Genomic DNA, 18,897 nt, shown 5'->3' on the forward strand with positions numbered 1-18,897 from the left:
ATGCAGAGGCAGAAGAAAAAACAAGTAAGACGGCATGGATTTGAACAGCTCAATTCAACTTAACTGCATTTCACTCCCTTGAGAACAGACGCACCCATTGCCAGCTGTGAAAACCAAATGGGTTTGAATGTGCAGAATGCATTAGCATACCTTGATGTAACCTCCAGTTGAGACCAGAAGAGAGTTGTCTGGGGAGAAGTGCAGATCTGTTACCCAGCCTCCATGCAGCGAGTCCATGCCATCCTTACCGTCCCGGGAACAAACCTTCAGCAAGGACCCATCCTTGACACTCCAGAGCTGTGGTGCACAGTCACACATTATAAATCATCCAATAAACAAATGTTAGGGCCTATAAACAACTAACACACATTTTACGCTGTCAGTTTTAAATACATGTTTCCTTCTTGTTATGTAATAAAACAGATGTAGTGGCTGGTAGAGTAAAATTGTAGATTCCATTCATTAGATTTAGAGGTAAGCTTCTTTACCTTTAAGTCGCTGTCTTTGAGATACACTTTTTCTCAGGCTGACACAGGAGTACTGACATTATTTCAAGTATTCTCTATTCTCTTTGTGGCATCTTTTTCTAAATCTTTGACGGCTTTAAACTATGTTGTATAGTTTATACTCTCATTAATTTCATTGCTATACGTACTAAGCCGATCTTTGGCTTCCCCTCAGTATTTTAAGAGCAGCACATGATTGTATATATATGTATGCCAGTGTCAGTAAGAACTTTAGAAGATGACAGTCTGAGGACTGAAACATCTCTAATAAAATATGCACGTATGTCTGGGATTATTTGCACTCTCTAGGCCCCCTGCCACTAAGACTTTATGATGTGCATGAATTCTGTTGAAACTGCAATATTAAGGTTTGATGCTATAAGCTTCTCTTGAGCCTAAAAACATGACAAAGGAAACACAGAAGAGTATGAGGATTGCTCTTTATGTGACATTTCTGTGTATAGTTTGAAGTAAAACCATATAATATATAACATACAGTATATAATGAAATGATGAGTCTACTGCAGCTGTTATGCAACTGTTCACATGTCATGTTCATTTGACAGTGACACATCACACATACCGCTATATTTAACACTTTGCATGCTTTTTGTGCTGAATGACTCACATTTGTTTCTATAGAAACCGGGGCGAGATTTCGCTGTAGTTTACGTAATTGAATCTGATGGATTCGGTCATTTCTAAATAATGGAGCTGCTCTGCGCAGAGGCCACTAGAGGGCATTAACCCTTTATTAACCAGATACGGCTTGCTGGCTGAATAGCAGATCTTCTCCTCTACCTCTCACACAGTATGGCTTCATATTTACTTTGGATGTGTGAGTTTCTGTGTACATTGTGTACAAGTGCTTCATTTTCCAAAGCCTTAGAGATCCAATTTGGCAGCCTGAGTCCTCTCCTTCACCTCCCACTGTCAGACGTCTCCTCCTCTTCCTGCTATCTTCATCCCAACTTCTTACACACTCTTCCAGCTCCCACACCCCCTCCTGAGAGGGAGCCCTAGCTCCCCCCTTTCATCTCACCCCTCCTCCGTGCACCGCAGCAATCATGATGCATTAGTAAGCACTTTATCTAAATGAGTGATGAGACGTAATTACAGAGTGATTTCTGGAATAAATGTCGACTGCTATAATTGCATTTTTTGTATGTTCCACAGCAAATTAGGTGGTTTAATGCGTTGTCATATTGGTAACATAGAGCAGGCTAGTGTGTTGACACCGCCATATTACTTTGCATCATCCCTCCCCAACAAAACATTGTGTGGCTCTGTGTATCAGGTTGCTTTACATCAGCAGCAGATGCCTAACTAGTCTCTTTCTAGAACAGCAACCAGAATAAAAGGACTTCAAAACAAAAATTGAGTATTTTTGAAAACACACCCGGATCTCTCCGTTGTCATCTCCCGTTGCAAGGTGTTGGCTGTCCCACGAGAAACGGCAGCTTCTCACACACTCCTGATGGCCGATCAATGTGTTGGCACACTGCCAGGACTCACAGTGCCACAACTAAGAGCAGAATGAAAGAGAAAGAAAAGAAAAACATATAGAATTTTTTTTTAACTTAACATTCACACTTTCACACACAAGTTTGCGACCAAAGATCATTTAGTCAAGATAGACAAAGGCCTTTACACATCGGACGTGTAAAATCCGTGCAAATGTTTCGTGCATTAAAAATATTTCTTAGACTCAGCTGTCCTTAATGCAGCCGTTTAAACCGACCGTGTAATTTACGTGGCCGACATTTTTTTTTTTTTTTAACCAAGCTCCATTTTTCAGATCCGAATAAACAAAACACAACATTTAGAATGTAGCATTTGGCAACATTTATGCATCAAAATGTGCACTGGTACTGCAAATACAATGTTATGGAAAGTAAATATATGATATGGAAGTAATATAATACTATTTTACCTCGTACTCACAGTTAAAACAATAATTTCCGAGCCGACTGACCCAGTCTATCTCCAAACTGCCACACTGACATCCTGAAATATGTACGAAAGCGGTCGAGATACAGCTTCAGATCCTGGATCAAACCATGAAATTCTCCCTGCTGCTGGCTTCTCCAGACAACTGGATGAAACCAGAATCTCCGTTTCTTCCTTTTCTTGTGTAGAAACATTAGGACCAGCATTGCTTGATACTGACTTCATTCCACAGTGTATTTTCTGGGGACAAATTTTTGGCAAAAACACTACTTGTTCGGTCTGTACATAAAGTAAGTTTAGATCTGAAAATTTCTGAATTTTGTGTCGGTTTTTACGTGAAATATATTCTGCATCAGATCTATGTCGTAACTTACGCTATACTTGAAACCCCATTTTAACCCTATGCTGCAACCTTCTACATAACCTGACGCACACCTACTGACAAATTTAAGTACACGTTGGGTCGATGCATACCACAACAATTTGAATCGCGTGGAAGGTTGCGGTGTAGAGATAAAAGGAGTGTTCAGTTGCAACACAAGTTAGGATGTAGATTTCCTGCAGAAATCTAAATCACAGTTTAAGGGTGCTTTATAGGTGATGAATAAGCTAAAGTGTGTTACATTTGCTATATTTTTTATGTTCAATATAAATCTCTCTGTTCAGAAATGTTTGCCTAGCAATAATCTGTCAGAACAGAATCTGTTGTAAATACTGAAGATTGAACACAGTAATAATGACACAGAAGTTTAATTTCTGTTGCTCAGAAAAATCATCACCCACTGATAGATCTTATGACGGCAAACAATCATGCCAAATGCAGAGCTAATGTTGTTACAATAACATTATCTGTTCATCAGTAATCTTTCCCTCATTGCTACCGTCTCTCATATTTTACTCCCTCCTCCACATCTTTTCTTTTTATACTCCTTCCTTCCTCACTCCACATCCTGCGTTGCACTGAAAATAACACGCCTCATAATTAGACACTTCATTTGGCAGTCGACTAGCTACGTCTGAACACAAAGTTCAATTCATCTGAAGGTCAGGGGAAAAGAAAAGAAAGGAGAAAAAAGGGGGATGGAGAGAAAAAGAGGTGGAGGGAAAGGGACAGACAGAACAGAGCACTTTCCTTTTTTGTGGTGCTCCACAAAGCAAGTCATGGCTGAGCCTTTTGGTTTGACCTCCAGATAGAGGGAAGCCAGGGACTTCAGTGTTTGTGTGTGTTTTTAGCTCCTGCTCGGTCTGGAGAGCAAGCACTATGTCACTGGCTTCTAACCAGCCCCACAACACACACACACACCTCAATTATGATCTTTGCCAAATCCATAAAACACACATTCTCTCTCACTGCCGTTTACTGACAGAAGCCAGGTTGGCTGACGACCCAATGCCTGTTCTCTACAGTAAGTGTCAACCGAATCCAAATTCCCGTGTGAAACTCGGCGGCAGTGACTCTTGATCACCGGCTTCAACAAACGCCAGACGGAGTCGCTTTGAATAGTTGCTAATGGTGCACACTCAGGGACACCAGTTGTCTGTAAGTGGATAACTGATCGCATATATCTAACACTGAACCCACAGCTGTATTCAGAATCCAAGGAAAGGAAAAGGAATGACACACAAAGATGTGAAAGAGCATGACATCTCAGGATTGTTCAGCTTGTATTACGAAGGTGCAGTTCGCTGCTCTTTGAATGATGAGTAGGGAAAGCGATGATTTAAGAGCTGCTTGCAGAAAACCTCTAGTCCACAGAGTCAGTCAAAGTCAGGCCAAAGTCAGGCGCAGTGGTGTCGGCAAACGGGAACCTGGCAAACGCAATATCCTGACAGGGATGTTAGTTGATTGTGGGCCTGCCAGTCTGCCAGGGTAGTTTGCCAGCTAGACTGGACATGGATGCAGAACGACAGACTGATCTGATGATCTGATGCTAAGTCTCCAAGGCCATTGGGGCATTCTGCTGCATACCAACCTCTAAGGTCTTTTACCAAACTGCTCGATAAAAAAGTTTTTCTTAAGATATCACCTCTAGCAGTGCATCCATGTGTTTGTGCTGTAAGGAGCCTTGAGAGAAGATGAGTAATATGTCATGTTGTTACTGGAGGCACAAACAGATATGTCTCATCTCCTCTGTGTGTGTGTGTGTGTGTGTGTGTGTGTGTGTGTGTGTGTGTGTGTGTGTGTGTGTGAGAGAGAGAGAGAGAGAGAGAGCGCTGAACCTTAGCAGTCTTGTCAGTAGAGGTGGTGGCAAAGAAGAATCCGTCTGGCGAGACATGACAGGACAGAATGGTTCCATGATGAGCCTCAATGTCCTGCAGTTTCTCTCCGCTCTCGGTGTCCCACACCTAAGAGTGTGCAAAGAAGAAAAAATTACCATTCGATCTCACACGGCTGTTAAATGTAATATTATAAATGTGCAAGAGCACGAGTTTTACCTTCACAGTACCATCGAAGGACCAGGACAGCAGTCTTGAGTCGTTTGGTGAGTCGGAGAGTAGAGAGAAGCATCTGACTTGCTCCTTATGACCGTGCAGTACTCTACACTTTCCTGACTGCCACTCCCACAACTACGGGGGACAACAGAAAAAAAGTCTTTCAGCCACTTTGTGACAGAGATATCAAAAATCACTTTTCACCCCTTGTTGCCATTTTTGCCTTTCCTATGTATTTAATGAGTAATTTAATCAGTGATGCGTTTCTTAAGTATCTATACATGAAGGAAGAATCAAACTGGTCAAACTCAAGAGAATTAACTGAATTTAAAAAACACATTTCTAACTAACACAACATAGGAAAGTATTTTCAAGCAGTCTTTTCCTCAGTGTAGCGCCCCATAAAATTAAGTGGATAAATCCATCTTTACAACATAATATCATAGTACTTAATTGATTTACTTTCCTTTCCCCTTCCTTTTAAATGTGCTCACTAAATGCTGATGAATCTGTTAAGTTAGAAATCTGGACCTGTGCATGAGTCTACAGAGTGTTTGTTTTATGTGAGCAGAGAGTTACAGGAAATGAGCTGAAACAGGAGTCCAACTGAGCTCAAAGACGGAGGGCAGGACAGAGAGAAGCATCCAGATAATCCTATCAATCATGGCCTTGTGTGCAAGGTGCTGCCTTTCCACCCCCCGCAAAGAATCTGTCATTGGTGTGAAGGTTAAAACTTTTCATTAACTAAGATCAGTGTCACTAAATCGGCATACATTTAAACACAGATATCCATCTTCTTGTGAGCACATATCAAACTGCATAAATCTCAGTTTCTTTTTGAATAAGTGGGGATTGTTTGAGAGTGCTGAGAACAGTGCAGAGAGTAGCTGTATGAATATGGAATTAGATGCTGTGCTGTCGGTGAGGGAAGGAAGTGCTGCAGTGGACAGGTCTGTCGGCAAAGGGAATAGACGAAGAAGAGGGAGATGAGAGGAAAGGGGAAATGAGCAGCAGAGCATGAACGTTGGGAGTTGACAGAGCATAACGGCCTGAACAATACACACATACTCACACACTGCACAACAATAACACATAACAGATAGCTGCACGCGGTCAACACATGAGCAAGACGGAGATAAAGAGCTACCGAGAGCGGCACAGCCCGAGGCAAAGAAAGAGAAAAGGAAGGAGAGGACACAAAAAAAGAGGGATGAAGAATGGAGAGGTGCAGAGGCCGACAGAGAAGTTGGTAGAGTGTAACAGGTAGGGGAAAGTGAAAACACCACAGGGACCTGAAATATTGTGAGGTTAAAAGATTGAGCATGGAAGGCATTTTTACTCAAGGTGAGGAATGGGAATGGGGAAAGAGTAATCGATAGCAGAGAAGAAAAATGGGAAGCAGGTTGGCAGGGGAGGTGAAAGAAACTTGCCATTGATTAGCAGGAAAAGAAAGTGAGGATGGAGAACATACTGATGAATAGGACTAGGAGAAACAGAAATATAAAGCAGACAGACACACAGGATAAAGACAAAAACAAAGCAACCTAGAAAGAGGAGGAACCTACTCTTATGGTGGCGTCCTCAGATGAAGTGATGAGTGTTTGGCCGTTCTGACTGAACTGACAGTGCAGCACAGTCTTAGTGTGCCCCTGCAGAGTGGCCAGAAGCTTCCCAGAGGGCACCTCCAGCACCTGGAAGGAAGAAATAAACATAAATAATCAAGTAAACAGTAAGACCTAATGGTTAATGGCTTGCTCCAAAATGGGTCTAAAGATACACTTATGCAGCAAAAGTGTCTCTGAAGGTTCTCTTTAAAAAAAAAAATCCTGATAGAAAGTCACACTTTAAGGGAGAACTTAAAAGAAGAGATGTAAAGCACCACTGCTGGCTTAACAGTGATAAGCACATCAAAAAGAAAAACCGTGTGTTGTCACTTTTGAGTTCTGAATAAAACTTTGAGACCCTTCACAGAATAGCCAGAGCTGGATTTGAGAGAGAGAGATAAGATTTTGTGAGTGCCCTCTAAAGGTCAACTGGATGGAACATCAAATCCTGGAGGCTTCCAGAGATCCATAATGAGTTTACAGGTAAGTAAACCAATATGAGAAAGGTGTTAGATAATAACTGAAACTGTCATGAAATACAAATGCCAGTCCTTAAGACTTGGACTATTTTCCTCCAGCACCTCTGTGTGGGTGACATTTCTGGGATTCAGTGAAGTGTGAGTGTACTCAGCAGACATTATAAAAAATTGAAATCCATTTATTTCATTTCATTATCTTTTTGGCAATGTCTTAGATACTTTGGTGATGAAAATCTTGTAAAAACAATGACACACATTCATATCAGTCTGCTTTGTGTTTAGTTGTTAGATGTATCAATCAACTGTGATTGAAACGTACAATATTGTGCAAAAGTCTCAAGCCACCTCCAACTTTTATGTATTTTTCTTCCAAGCACCCAGGTGTGTGATTTGTTACTGTGGTCTTAAACAACAGTTCTCTCTCCAGGCTTTGTGAAAGTCCTTCTTTGAACATCGGCTGCTTTTTCACTCATTTTCCAATTACATCTTGTATCTGACCATTTTCAGAGGAATGTTGGTTTTTGCTTGAACACCGACCTATGAATCATTCAAAAATGAAAGAACCCCAACTTAAGAGATGAACCAGTGTTGTGTCTACATATAAACAACATCTTAGCAAAGAACCAAGAGCCAATTTTTACCGATTTCTTTACTTATTCATAGCAAGTATAAGAAAGATGGGCATAAAATTTGTATTTCTGCACTAACGATGTGATTCGCAAAGAAAAGGCAGCCGACATCCAAAGAATGTCTTTCAGGAATCTGCAGAACTTTTCCTGAAGACTACATGAAGACATTACAAGAAAGTTTCCTAAGAGAGTTCAGACTGTGTTGAAGAATAAAGGTGGTCATACCAAATATTGACTTTCAAGGTTATTAGAATTGTACAAAATATACTGAGGGGTTTTCAGCTTTATTTGCAGATGTTTCTGTAAGTCATTACACCCATTTCCCTGGCAAAATATAAACAAGTGACAGATGACAAATGACTGGCTAAAGACTTTTGCACAGGACTGTAAGGGCTAAACGAGCAGGTTAGCACTAAGGACTGTGCTATAGAAGTACAACACAAAACTGGTAGTTTGGTTACTGAGACTGATCAGCAATCACAAATCACATCAGAATAAAGATCATTATCACAGATTATATTGATTGGGAAACTGTTGTGGGTTTAGGCAACACTGAAAAAGTGGAACAGAACTGTATAATATAATAGATGTTTAGTTGATCACCAAAGCTAATTATTCTACTTGCCAAGGACTAACAAAGTGTTAATTAGGCTATTTTGAGGTGAAATTTGATTTATTATCTACTGTAACACTAATCCAAAAACTTTACTTTTCTAATTAACCATCTGACAGATTTATCCAGTAATAGAAGAAATATTCAGATTTGGAGCAGACAGATGGCTATGTGATTGGGGCATACACCACATGGGGAAAAGCAATGCCCTCAGCAGCTAAGTCCCCCAGTTTGACTCCAAACAGACCGGACATTTGCTACATGTCACTCCCCTCCTGCCCCATCTCTGTCTGTCCCCACTGCAGCTATCCAACAATTGTGATAAATTATGGAATCTGCGATCTGCGAAACCTCATAAACCGCAAACAACAAAGTAATACATAAATAATTAAAGACCTAGAGCACAAAATAAACTTCAGTCCATCCCATCACCTGTCGGTTTTGAAGGTATAAAGTAAAGGCTGATGTCACCTGGGGTTTTTAGCAGGCACTAAAATATTTATGTCTCAGGAGAAAGGGTTGAAAAGTCTGAGCAGAACAAGCCTCAGGGTGTGCTGACCAGTGTTGGGACTAACGCGTTATTAAGTAACGCGTTACAGTAACTACGTTATTATTGTGGTAACGAGCACGGTAACTAGTTATTATGCCAAAATCAGGAACGCGTTACTCGTTACTGGGATTTAGATAGGGTCGTTACTCGTTACTTCGTGTGGTGGCTATCACGGAGCTTCCACAGATTCAGTAACGTTAGCAAGTGGTGGAGGCCAGCAGGTGGATGAAGGAAAAGGGACACAGAAGGAAAAGAGACCCGAGGCGGCCGCCGGTCCAAGTGTGAACTGAACCTCAGGTAAGAAGTTATGACCTGCAGTCTCTCTGGGTCAGATATGAACCAAGTTTAGGTGGAGTTTATTTTCGTTATTCTGACCTTTTCCGTACTGCGTGCTAGCTAGCATGACGGAGTTTCTATACAGCTGGGTGGGTGCTATGAAGTTAATGATGTTGAACTTTATTTTGTTCATAAGTTATTAGAGTTGCCAACCGTCCCGTCTGGTATTCAGAGAAAATATTACGCGTTTCTTATTGAGGTGAAAAGGAACAGTTTGTCCCGTAATTCAGCTACAATGAAAAAGACACAAAGCTGGAGTTATTCTGTGTCTTTGCTGCACAGCTGCCTCTCCTCTCATTCTCTCCCCCTCCCTCTCCCGTTTCTATTTCAATCATGAAAACTGATCAATGATCAGCTGATCGTCTCTCTTGTTTGTTTATCGCTCACTTTGCGCCGAAAGAGGAAACCAGCGGATGTCGCGCTAACCAACAGCAGCACGTTTAAGCTTGATCAGCTGTTGTTAGAATTTATTTAATATTAATTTCTAGTATCAGCTGATGTTTGCTGGAGCCACAGCTGTAAAGCTGCTGGTCATGATGGTTTGGATATCTGGTGAGAGGGAAACATGAAGATGAAAGCAGGAGATGTCCTTACTGAACCATCAGAGCTGTGATGGAGAAACAGGTTTACCTTTTAGGTGACATGGATGAGTTGAAGTTATGAACTGTTTCTGAGAGACAAATAACACCAGGATCCTTTTCTAAGTAGCTGACAGCTGGTAACTGTGCAGGGGCGGGTCTAGCAAAGTGTTGCCAGGGGGGCATGTAGGGCATTAACGGGGAAAGGGGGGCACAAAGAAATACTTTTCTTTCTTATTCTCATTTAAAATGTCTAGCTTTTAAAAAATAATTATCTGAATCTTACAACAAACGATTGATAGATTGATGCATATATACCATCAGAACAGTGTACATCACTGTCACAACAGTGTTTATTATCATTCAAAGGCTTTATGATTTTTCCTATAATGGTGGGCCGGTCTCTAGTCAAAATGCCCGGGCCAATTTTCTGTCCCAGTCCAGCCCTGTATGCAGCTCATCTGCAGTCTGGTGTTACCTACATCTTCCTATTCAGAAGGCAGAATTTCCGAGTTCTGAGTACAATCGAAAGCACCACGACTGCAGTTTTTGTGTTGGATGTAAAAGGCGCACATGACGCTGTGACGTAGGCTAGAATCATGGCAGCAGTCAATGATGGTCCAGGCGTGGGATTTCTCTCGTGGAAATATGCACATTATCTTTTTCTTTCTATTGGTAGGTGGCACAGTGCACCGTGGCAAGTAAGCAAGCTAGAAGACTGCAAAGTTATGGGAGCAACACATTAACAAGAGAATTCTGAGTAAAACCAAAGTTACTTTCCCTAGTAACTAGTTACTTTGAAAGTAACGAGTAACTTGAAGTAACTGAGTTACTTTTGAGAGAAGTAACTAGTAATGTAACTAAGTTACTATTTTAAAGTAACTTACCCAACACTGGTGCTGACCATGTTTGTCAAGCTCCATGTTCTGACACGCGGGTTTCACAGCCTGTGAGAGAACACCTAGGCAAGCATTAAACGTCAGGCTCAAGTATTTCTGGGCTAGGGTTTTAATGGAAATGTCCATGGAGATCTGGTAAAAGAATAAATAAATATATAAGGGGAAATATGTAAAGAGGGAAAAAAGGGGACTGCTCATTTTAATAGACATAAACAAGCCACTGACTCGCTTTAAGACTCATGTGGTCAAAGACACATGAACAAAAGTGGTGAGATGGCCAAATAATTAGCCTGGTCCTGCATGGTGAGATGTGATAGCTGATACGCACAGTGACAACAATAATCTGCCTTTTCTATTATTAGCTTTAAAAGCCCTTTGAAAAAGTAAACAAACAGCCACACACACAAACAGCAATTAGTTATTCTTGAACACTCTGAAGTGCAAACACATTCACACACAGATCATACTCCTTCCCTACCATACCTGCACGCTGCCTGTGCACAGAGCTACTGCCAGCACCAACCCCCTGTGGGGGCTCAGGAGTCTTCGGATCCTGCAGCCAAGCATCCTTAGGAGATGACTAACTGTCAGCCCTGACGCCTGGCACACAATGCACACGTGCACACAAACACACATTTGCACTTTTCAATCATACAGAAACACACAGTGACATTATGTTCTCTCTCCTGCACGTATTTCACAAACTTTCAACTTTTTACATTAGCATAACAAAGCTGGCAGCTCACAATGCTGCAAACTGACAGATCATTGCTAATTTTTCTCCAGTACACTGGCTATAAATAAAACGACACGTTTAAGGAAAAAAATATGAATGAGCTGCAGCAGTCCGAGGAGCCACGATTTTATCCAGCTTACACTAGGGCTCCACCTGGTGCTAGAACTGCAACAATAAATACCCCTAAATCATTCATTTCTTAATGTGTCAGAATAGAAAACATGTCTGCAACAGAGATTCAGGAATCGGATTATATTCAGTGTTCAGAATAATGCCCAACCCACTGACTCACACTTGTGAAAGAATCAGTCGCTCTCAGGGCCACAGTAATTTCCTGCGTGGTACTGTGAAAAGATGCTAAATAAATATATATAAATATGATGTGGAAGCGATTGGTTATGACTGCAACTGAGCCACGAAATGGTAGGCCATGTAAAAATAAGAGAGCATCGTCGGTGGATGCTTAGATGCACAGAGGTCACCAACTTTCTGCAGAATCAATCGCTACAAACCTCCAAACTTCATGGCCTTCAGTTTAGCTTAAGAACAGTTCGCAGCAAGCTTCATGGAATGGGTTTCCAGGAGACAGGAAGGGAGACATATGAAGGGCCAGAGAGGAGCTGTAATTAAAATCATTAGCTCCTGTATTCATTAAGACAGCAGGACCTCTTAATTAATTAGAGCTGCTCTCTCCTGTAGGGGGCTGGAATGGCCTCAGTTCTGATGTGTCAGGGGACCCTGTTTGAGTGAGTGTTTGTGCTGTAATATAGGACAGTAACTTTGGGGGATGTCCTCTACTGCTGCAGAATATGCATTAAGTACACACACACCAGACTACAATCTCATTCTCTGCTTGCAAACCGCAATTTATCAGCTAGACAAAGAGCAGTGGAGCAAGGAGAGAACGGGGACATACAGAACAAAGGAGAAAAAAAGATAGATAAAACAAAAGAGGGAGAAAAAGAAATAAATACAGAGAGCAGGAGTGAAAAGCACTGAGAATATAAATTACAGGTAAAAGGAAAGGCTAAACATTGAAACAAGTCAAGGGAAAAGGAGATGAAAGAGGTGCTGACCTGTCACACCGCTGATAGGACAGATAAAAAAAAAAAAAAGTGACAGCGATAATGTCAGATCTCATGACTCAACACGGCCTGAAAGAACACCTCCTACAGTGATGTGGAATGGAACATTAAACTCAAATGCTCAACATTTTTACATCTGTACAGACACACGCACACCTGCCCATACATGTATGTGCTTCTTTGATTAGGAAAAAAAAGATATAGGAAATTTGCAGTATTTGAGTACTTATACTCGCTTTAAAGAGGAGAAACATTACTTTTTAGTAAACATTACACTATAGATTATTATTTGATGAAAGGTGATTTCATTTACTCATTACACAGCGTGGTCTGGTTGTTGGTGCATGACAGCACTGGGATTTTCCCCACACAGCCACCTCTAGGGTTTACACAGAATTCAAAAAAAGACCACACACAACACATCCAGACTTGAAGCACATGGACTACAGCAGCAAAAGACCACACTGGATGCCACTCCGGTCAGCTACGAATACTAAAATCTCTGAAAAGAGAGTTCAACCTGGAACTAGCAATTTGTACCAAATAAAGCTGAAAGTGAGTGTACTTTCGATATGCTTGTTTTATGTGCAATTTATTATGTCCTTCAGTAATGTAAGAATCTGTTTAATCTACCTGCACAGTACCATCTTCTTGCCCCAGGACAACAGCAGAGGGCTGCCGACAGATACAGGTACACCGGATCCTGGATGACTTCTCCTCTGACTGGAACAGCACCGATCCTGTTCTACCATCACGCACCTAAAACACACACACGCTTTTTTTTTTTTTTTTTTTTTTTTTTAAAATCACTGTACCAACCAACAAAAATACTACAGCTTCACGTTCCTGCCACAAAAAAACTCTATGCACTTTGATATATCCACTTTCCTAACAACTCACCTGCAGTCTGTTGCAATTATCTGCAGCTGACACTATGATTTCCTCATGATTAAACAGAACGTCAGAATCTCTCTTCAGGCGGATGGCTGAGGATGTGTGAACCTTCTTGGTCTCCCATATCTTAAAACAGAACGAACAAGATATGTAAATCTCACATAATAACCCAGAGTTAGAGTTGAATATATGCAATATCAACTGAATAAATTGACGGTTGTGGCAATATTTAAGTCACTGGAATCTTCTTGGCAGTTAAGATGAGGGTTTCTGGTGAAAACAAGTCAAATCCACACATAGCCACAAAGTACTTTTCTTTTTTCTTGCAGGATATTTGCCACGGCAGGTCAGGATTTTTCTTTTTGATGAAAGAGGACACTGTAAACACGTCTGTTTATCCCACCTTTTCCCTAGTGTGACCTGCAATTTATTGCCCTGTTAAGTTTATAACAACAGGAGTGACTGCTTTTCATCTTGTGAGTCTGTGGCTGTGAGTCTGTGGCTGTGTGTCACGATCAATATCTGGTGCCAGCATAGCGATCTCAGTTTGAAGTGAGATGATGTACTGCAGTATCGACATTTTTCTCTCACCCCTAATAAGCAGTATGTACAGAAGGCTCTGCTGTAGTTGTGGACTGTCAGGGACAGTTTTGCCACCTTGTTTGAAAAACAGCAGCTGTAAAAACTGTAAAAAAAGAAAAAAAAAAACACCCAAAAGGCTAAACTGCAGAGATATTTCATGTTACATTGTCTTCAAGCTATTTAAGATACATATTATTTTGTTTTAGAGAGCAATGAGTCAAGACAAACCTGTTAAATAATTTATTTTGCCATCTTTATGTAACCCAAATAACAGAGAAGTAATTTAAAAGCAAGTCAAAGCAACAGTTAGATCTTTATTTCTGCCATGGCCTAAATGCATTTCATTCCCATAAAAAAGACCAGATACCTTTTGTACTACAGTTACATCACCATCCCTGAGCACTGCTCATTAAGAACTGAAACAGCTGGCAAGGGGGAACATAGTGTAATTAGTCAACTTGTGAAGTTAATTTTACTGTCAGAATAAGCAATTAGAACAACACTGACAGCCTCTCTCCGTACTGTTATACTGTAGCTTTATCACACACACTCAGTCTTACCCTGATGGTCTGATCATCAGAGCAGGAGAGCAGCTGTGAGCCATCAAGAGAAAACTGGACACGCTGCACCCAGCTTAGGTGGCCACTGCAGTCTGCCATCTTTTTATTGGCTTCGAGATCCCACAGCTGGAACACAAACATTTATTTATCTTTATTATTAGTAGTAGTATTATTGAGAATTTTCTTTACATACTTACATACACAATTTTGAATTTTATATAAAAAAAGGAGACATTAAATATATAGTGAGATACCTCAACAGCATAGTTTGAAAATGCAATGGCCAGCAGGTTACTGGTGGGGCAGGCGTGACAGTATTGAACTGTGCTCATTCGATTGGTCCTGATTTCAAACAACATGTCTGATGTCTCTACATCAAAGACCTGAGAAACAATAAAAGACAGACAACAAATCAGCACCTGTTGTCTCATCAACATGTCCAAAAGCTGTTACGACTGTACAAATAACACATTGAAATTAAAAGAAAGGAGAAGCACAAAACGTGGCTTTCCCAGTTATTTGTCTCTCCTGGTTTTATTCTCAGTGAGTTCTTTGATTCTTTGACTATTTCATTAATTTATATGTTAGCCCTAATTAGCAAATATTTGTATCTCTGCAGTGTACCTACATGCATCCCTTGCAATGCTAAAAATAGCTGAGAACTTAGCGGTCGACCAATTTGTACAAATAGGTCAGGCCCGGCTCGAAAAACCTAAAACAGCAAAGGCCAAAATGCCAAGCTTAAGACAAGTCAATTGGTGGCCATGGCCATCTTTAGTATTCAGTCTAGGCCATAGGTGTCAAACTCTGGCCTGCGGGCCAAATTTGGCCCGCAGCCTAATTACATTTGGCCCGCAAAGCCACACCTAATTACTATTAGAACGAAACAATATATATATTGTTTAGTATTAAGCTTTGCTTGTTCCATATTCAGTTTTTCAGCAAAACGTGTTTGAGTCCATAAGAAAAGATTCATTCTTTTATCTGGAGGAATAAATATATTTCAATAAATATTAACGTTAGCCCGCAACTTTGTTCCAGTTTTGAATTTTGGCCCACTGTGTATTTGAGTTTGACACCCCTGGTCTAAGCAAACATCAAACTCAATGCCTATTGGGGAACAAGCTACACCAATCAAACATAACATTATTTTAGAAGGCGAAGGCTGGTCCGTGACTTGGCCTCCAAATTCCCCAAATCTCAGTCCAATCGAGCATCGGTGGGATGTGCTGGGCAAACAAGTCCGACCCATGGAGGCCCCAACTCACAACTTACGCAACTTGTGTTAAGCTCAAAGGTCATTTGACAATATCAAGTATACCAAGGTATTAATGTGCTCTACAATAACTCTGTGCTTTGCATCAAAAAAAAGAAAAAGATTTTCTTCATGCCTTAGGATTAATGTTGCAATTTTCCTCAAGTTTATAAAGCCTCTCCTTTCAGTCACCTTAGAGTAAAAGAACCTATCCAATCTTCACTCTGTTTGGGTTCCCAGAATACAAATGAATGAAGATGTAGGGAACAGAGTGAGGCTGATAACAAGACAATACTGGCTGACTTTGGAAAGCTCAGGAGAGGAGGGGATATGCACATTTATAACCAAGACACACTATTTAGACTCTCTAGAAGACAAACAAGCTCTCTTTCCTGTCTCCTTCAATGAAACAGCACACCAACATCAAGGGCAAAGAGGATAGAGTGAATGTGTTTTCAATTTTTAATCAGTACAGCGAGAAAGTGTTAAGATAATGAACAATATCCAAACCATATGCACCCAATTTTATCAAACATTTAGCACCACCTACAAAAAAAACAGCGTACAGGATCATACAGCAGCATGCTTACAATGATAAATGCTCACCAAAACGGCATTTCTGGCAGCACATATGACGCGTTTGCCATCGGCAGTCCAGGTGCTACACTTGACAAAGACGTCTTCCTTGTTGTCTGTAAACATGTCACTTACATTGATCGTCTTCCATTCATTGGTAGAAGAAACCTCAAATACCTGCAAACATGCAGAATCATGCATGTCAGTGCATTACAAGACCAAGGTATGTAAAGCATATTAATATTTCTAAATTTAGTTACTAATAAATGATCTAAATAGAAAGCGAGTACCATCATTTGCCTATTTTGTTGCAGTAAAGTTCTTCTAGAATCAAATGTTTTAATTCAGGGATTATAAAACTATTGGGACTGTAAACTCATGACTAGGAAACATGTTGTCCAACAAAAGTACAAAAACGTATTTAAGAAAAACAAATCTTTACCATTTAAATCCGTCACTTCAGATTTAATTAAACAAAAACAGTGTATATGTCAGAGCACTTCACCTGCTAATAATTATTTCTAGTTCAGTGTGTGTTACCGTATCAAAAAGAAAGCAAGTATCAGGACTAATGGCAGTCACCTTAAGGGTACCATCGTTGGAGCAAGTTGACAGATACTTGTCATCAGGAGAGAAACAGCAGTGGTTGACTGGTTGAAAGTGACCAAACATGGTGTTCTGGGAGGATGGCTTATTGAGGTTCCACAACTAATGAAGCAAAGAAAATGCATGTGGCATTAAAAAAAATGGCTAACACATTACATAACATATTAGCCCCTTTTTGCCTTGTGTTTTTATGTGCATGTGTTAGCTAGCAATCTGTCCAGGCCTCTCTTCCTATGACAGCTGGGTTCTAACACAAATGAGATCTGAACTGGATAAACTGGATAAAAATTAATAGATGAATTGATGGAAGTAGAACACGAAAGGTCAGAAGTTTAAAAACAAAATCGAAAGCATAAATAAGACAAACCTTGACATTCTGAATATCGTCATTGGAGCAGGTGGCCAAAAGGAGGCGCCCTGATGTGTTGGTAAACTGGCAGTGGTTGACCTGCTCTTCGTGCTCCTCTTCAAACGTCCTAAGCAGCATTGCTCGCTCTCCATTCCACACCTGCAGTGTCAAGAACATCAGGATAACATGGCAGATTTCTGTGTTATTTTACTCGCTTATTTCTTAATCATAACATAGTTATAATGGTGCTGTGGACTGTGTACCTTGACTTTTCTGTCACTAGAGCAGGTTGCTAAGAGACGGCCGTCAGGGGAGAAGGCACAGCAAAGCACTTCATCATCATGGGCAGGGATCTCCATGAGCTTCTCACCTGAGGTACTTTTAAACACCTGCACACCATTGCAAAGATGGCAGCGAAGCCACGTTTCATCAGTACAATATTGAGTTCCTCATGTAACACTAAAAACTCCTGACTAAAGTTTAATAAACTATGAATTTACAGCTTTTAACAATGGTTACGACAAAGTGTTACTGAAGCTATTTGTAGATTCCAGAGAGCTGAACAATTCTAGTTAATGATTGCATTTTGGTCCATTCTGCTGTTGCTTTTGATGCTTTGCCGGTGAAATGGTACCTTGAGTGTCTTGCAAGCTCCACAAGAAGCAATTTTGGTTCCATCCTGCGAGAAGCAGGCTGAGTAAATGGAGCCCTGGTGGGGGTGAATCACCAAACGAGACAGATTGTCTACACCGCTCTTATTCCTGTATTCAAAAACACGACACACACACAAAACAGTAAAAGCAGGAGTTCAAAGCTTGTACACACCATTAAAATGGAAATAATAACAATTTCAGATATATTATATATTGAATATTCATTTTAATTGCATTGTAACAGCAAATGTCATCTAAAATCTTACATGTTAAAGAAGGGAGTACAGATTTAACAATGAAAATTAGTTATCATATAATTCAATAACAAACTAACTAATAATGAGATGTAAAAATCAACTTGAAATATCTCCATTATAAAGAGAACACCATATTAAATGCTTGCTTTCTTACACCAAGTCAAAGTAGAGTTTCCCAGCTTTGGTCCGGTTCTGTGCCTGCAGTTGAGCTTGTTTGTAGACCTCGGAGTTGGGCGGCTGAGACAGAGCAAGCTGCACAACATCAGGGAAAGGACGCTGCTCGAGCTGGTGGCCATTCAGAGACAGAAACTCCTGGAACTGACTGCGCACTTCACTGTTCTGGAAGCAAAGAAAACACAAGCATACTTGAGTCCACTGCAAACACCAGGTCACATTAAAGGGAAACTACCCAAAGCTTGTCGCTTGTTATCATAACTATTTTTCACTAAGAACTTAAATCACAAAAGTTTGATTGGTAAGTAATTGCTATTATGCACCATGGCATGTTCTCTTGCAAAGATGAAAATTAGAAAGTGAAAATGTGATAATTAAAAAGAAAATGAAGGTAGGAAAATTAAAGGTCAACCTTTTTATTTAATTCACAAAGTACATGAAAGACAGACGGAGTCTAAACCTGTATTTTTCCTCGGGATGAGGTAGAATGAGCTGCACTCTCATTCTTTGTTGAATTACTCTTTTTGTACATGAAGATCAGAAATTTAAGCATCAAGGACACTGTCATTTTCACTAATTTGATGCAACAGATA

The 18,897-nt window shown here is 40.4% G+C and overlaps 1 protein-coding gene across 2 annotated transcripts in view; it reads right to left on the minus strand.

Annotated features, from left to right (window-relative positions):
- apaf1 (apoptotic peptidase activating factor 1) overlaps positions 1 to 18,897 on the minus strand; it is a 47,314-nt gene that overhangs the window by 21,745 nt on the left and 6,672 nt on the right. The window contains exons 12-27 of one of the 2 annotated variants that reach the window (XM_085436499.1): positions 18,285 to 18,469; positions 17,855 to 17,981; positions 17,484 to 17,609; positions 17,239 to 17,379; positions 16,848 to 16,973; positions 16,296 to 16,442; positions 14,689 to 14,817; positions 14,435 to 14,560; positions 13,299 to 13,418; positions 13,032 to 13,157; positions 11,061 to 11,177; positions 6,455 to 6,580; positions 4,893 to 5,024; positions 4,677 to 4,802; positions 1,906 to 2,031; positions 151 to 297 (exon numbers count right to left, since the gene is read on the minus strand). In XM_085436499.1, coding sequence (XP_085292625.1) covers positions 151 to 297; positions 1,906 to 2,031; positions 4,677 to 4,802; positions 4,893 to 5,024; positions 6,455 to 6,580; positions 11,061 to 11,177; positions 13,032 to 13,157; positions 13,299 to 13,418; positions 14,435 to 14,560; positions 14,689 to 14,817; positions 16,296 to 16,442; positions 16,848 to 16,973; positions 17,239 to 17,379; positions 17,484 to 17,609; positions 17,855 to 17,981; positions 18,285 to 18,469 — 2,127 coding nt within the window. The remainder of the gene's footprint in view (positions 1 to 150; positions 298 to 1,905; positions 2,032 to 4,676; positions 4,803 to 4,892; positions 5,025 to 6,454; positions 6,581 to 11,060; positions 11,178 to 13,031; positions 13,158 to 13,298; positions 13,419 to 14,434; positions 14,561 to 14,688; positions 14,818 to 16,295; positions 16,443 to 16,847; positions 16,974 to 17,238; positions 17,380 to 17,483; positions 17,610 to 17,854; positions 17,982 to 18,284; positions 18,470 to 18,897) is intronic. The other variant, XM_085436500.1, reaches the window with a different exon arrangement.

The sequence above is a fragment of the Copadichromis virginalis genome, linkage group LG17 (assembly GCF_057382275.1).
Source record: "Copadichromis virginalis isolate Kocher_CV1m ecotype Utaka linkage group LG17, C_Virginalis_male_GT1.1, whole genome shotgun sequence".
In the NCBI taxonomy this organism is placed as follows: domain Eukaryota; kingdom Metazoa; phylum Chordata; class Actinopteri; order Cichliformes; family Cichlidae; genus Copadichromis; species Copadichromis virginalis.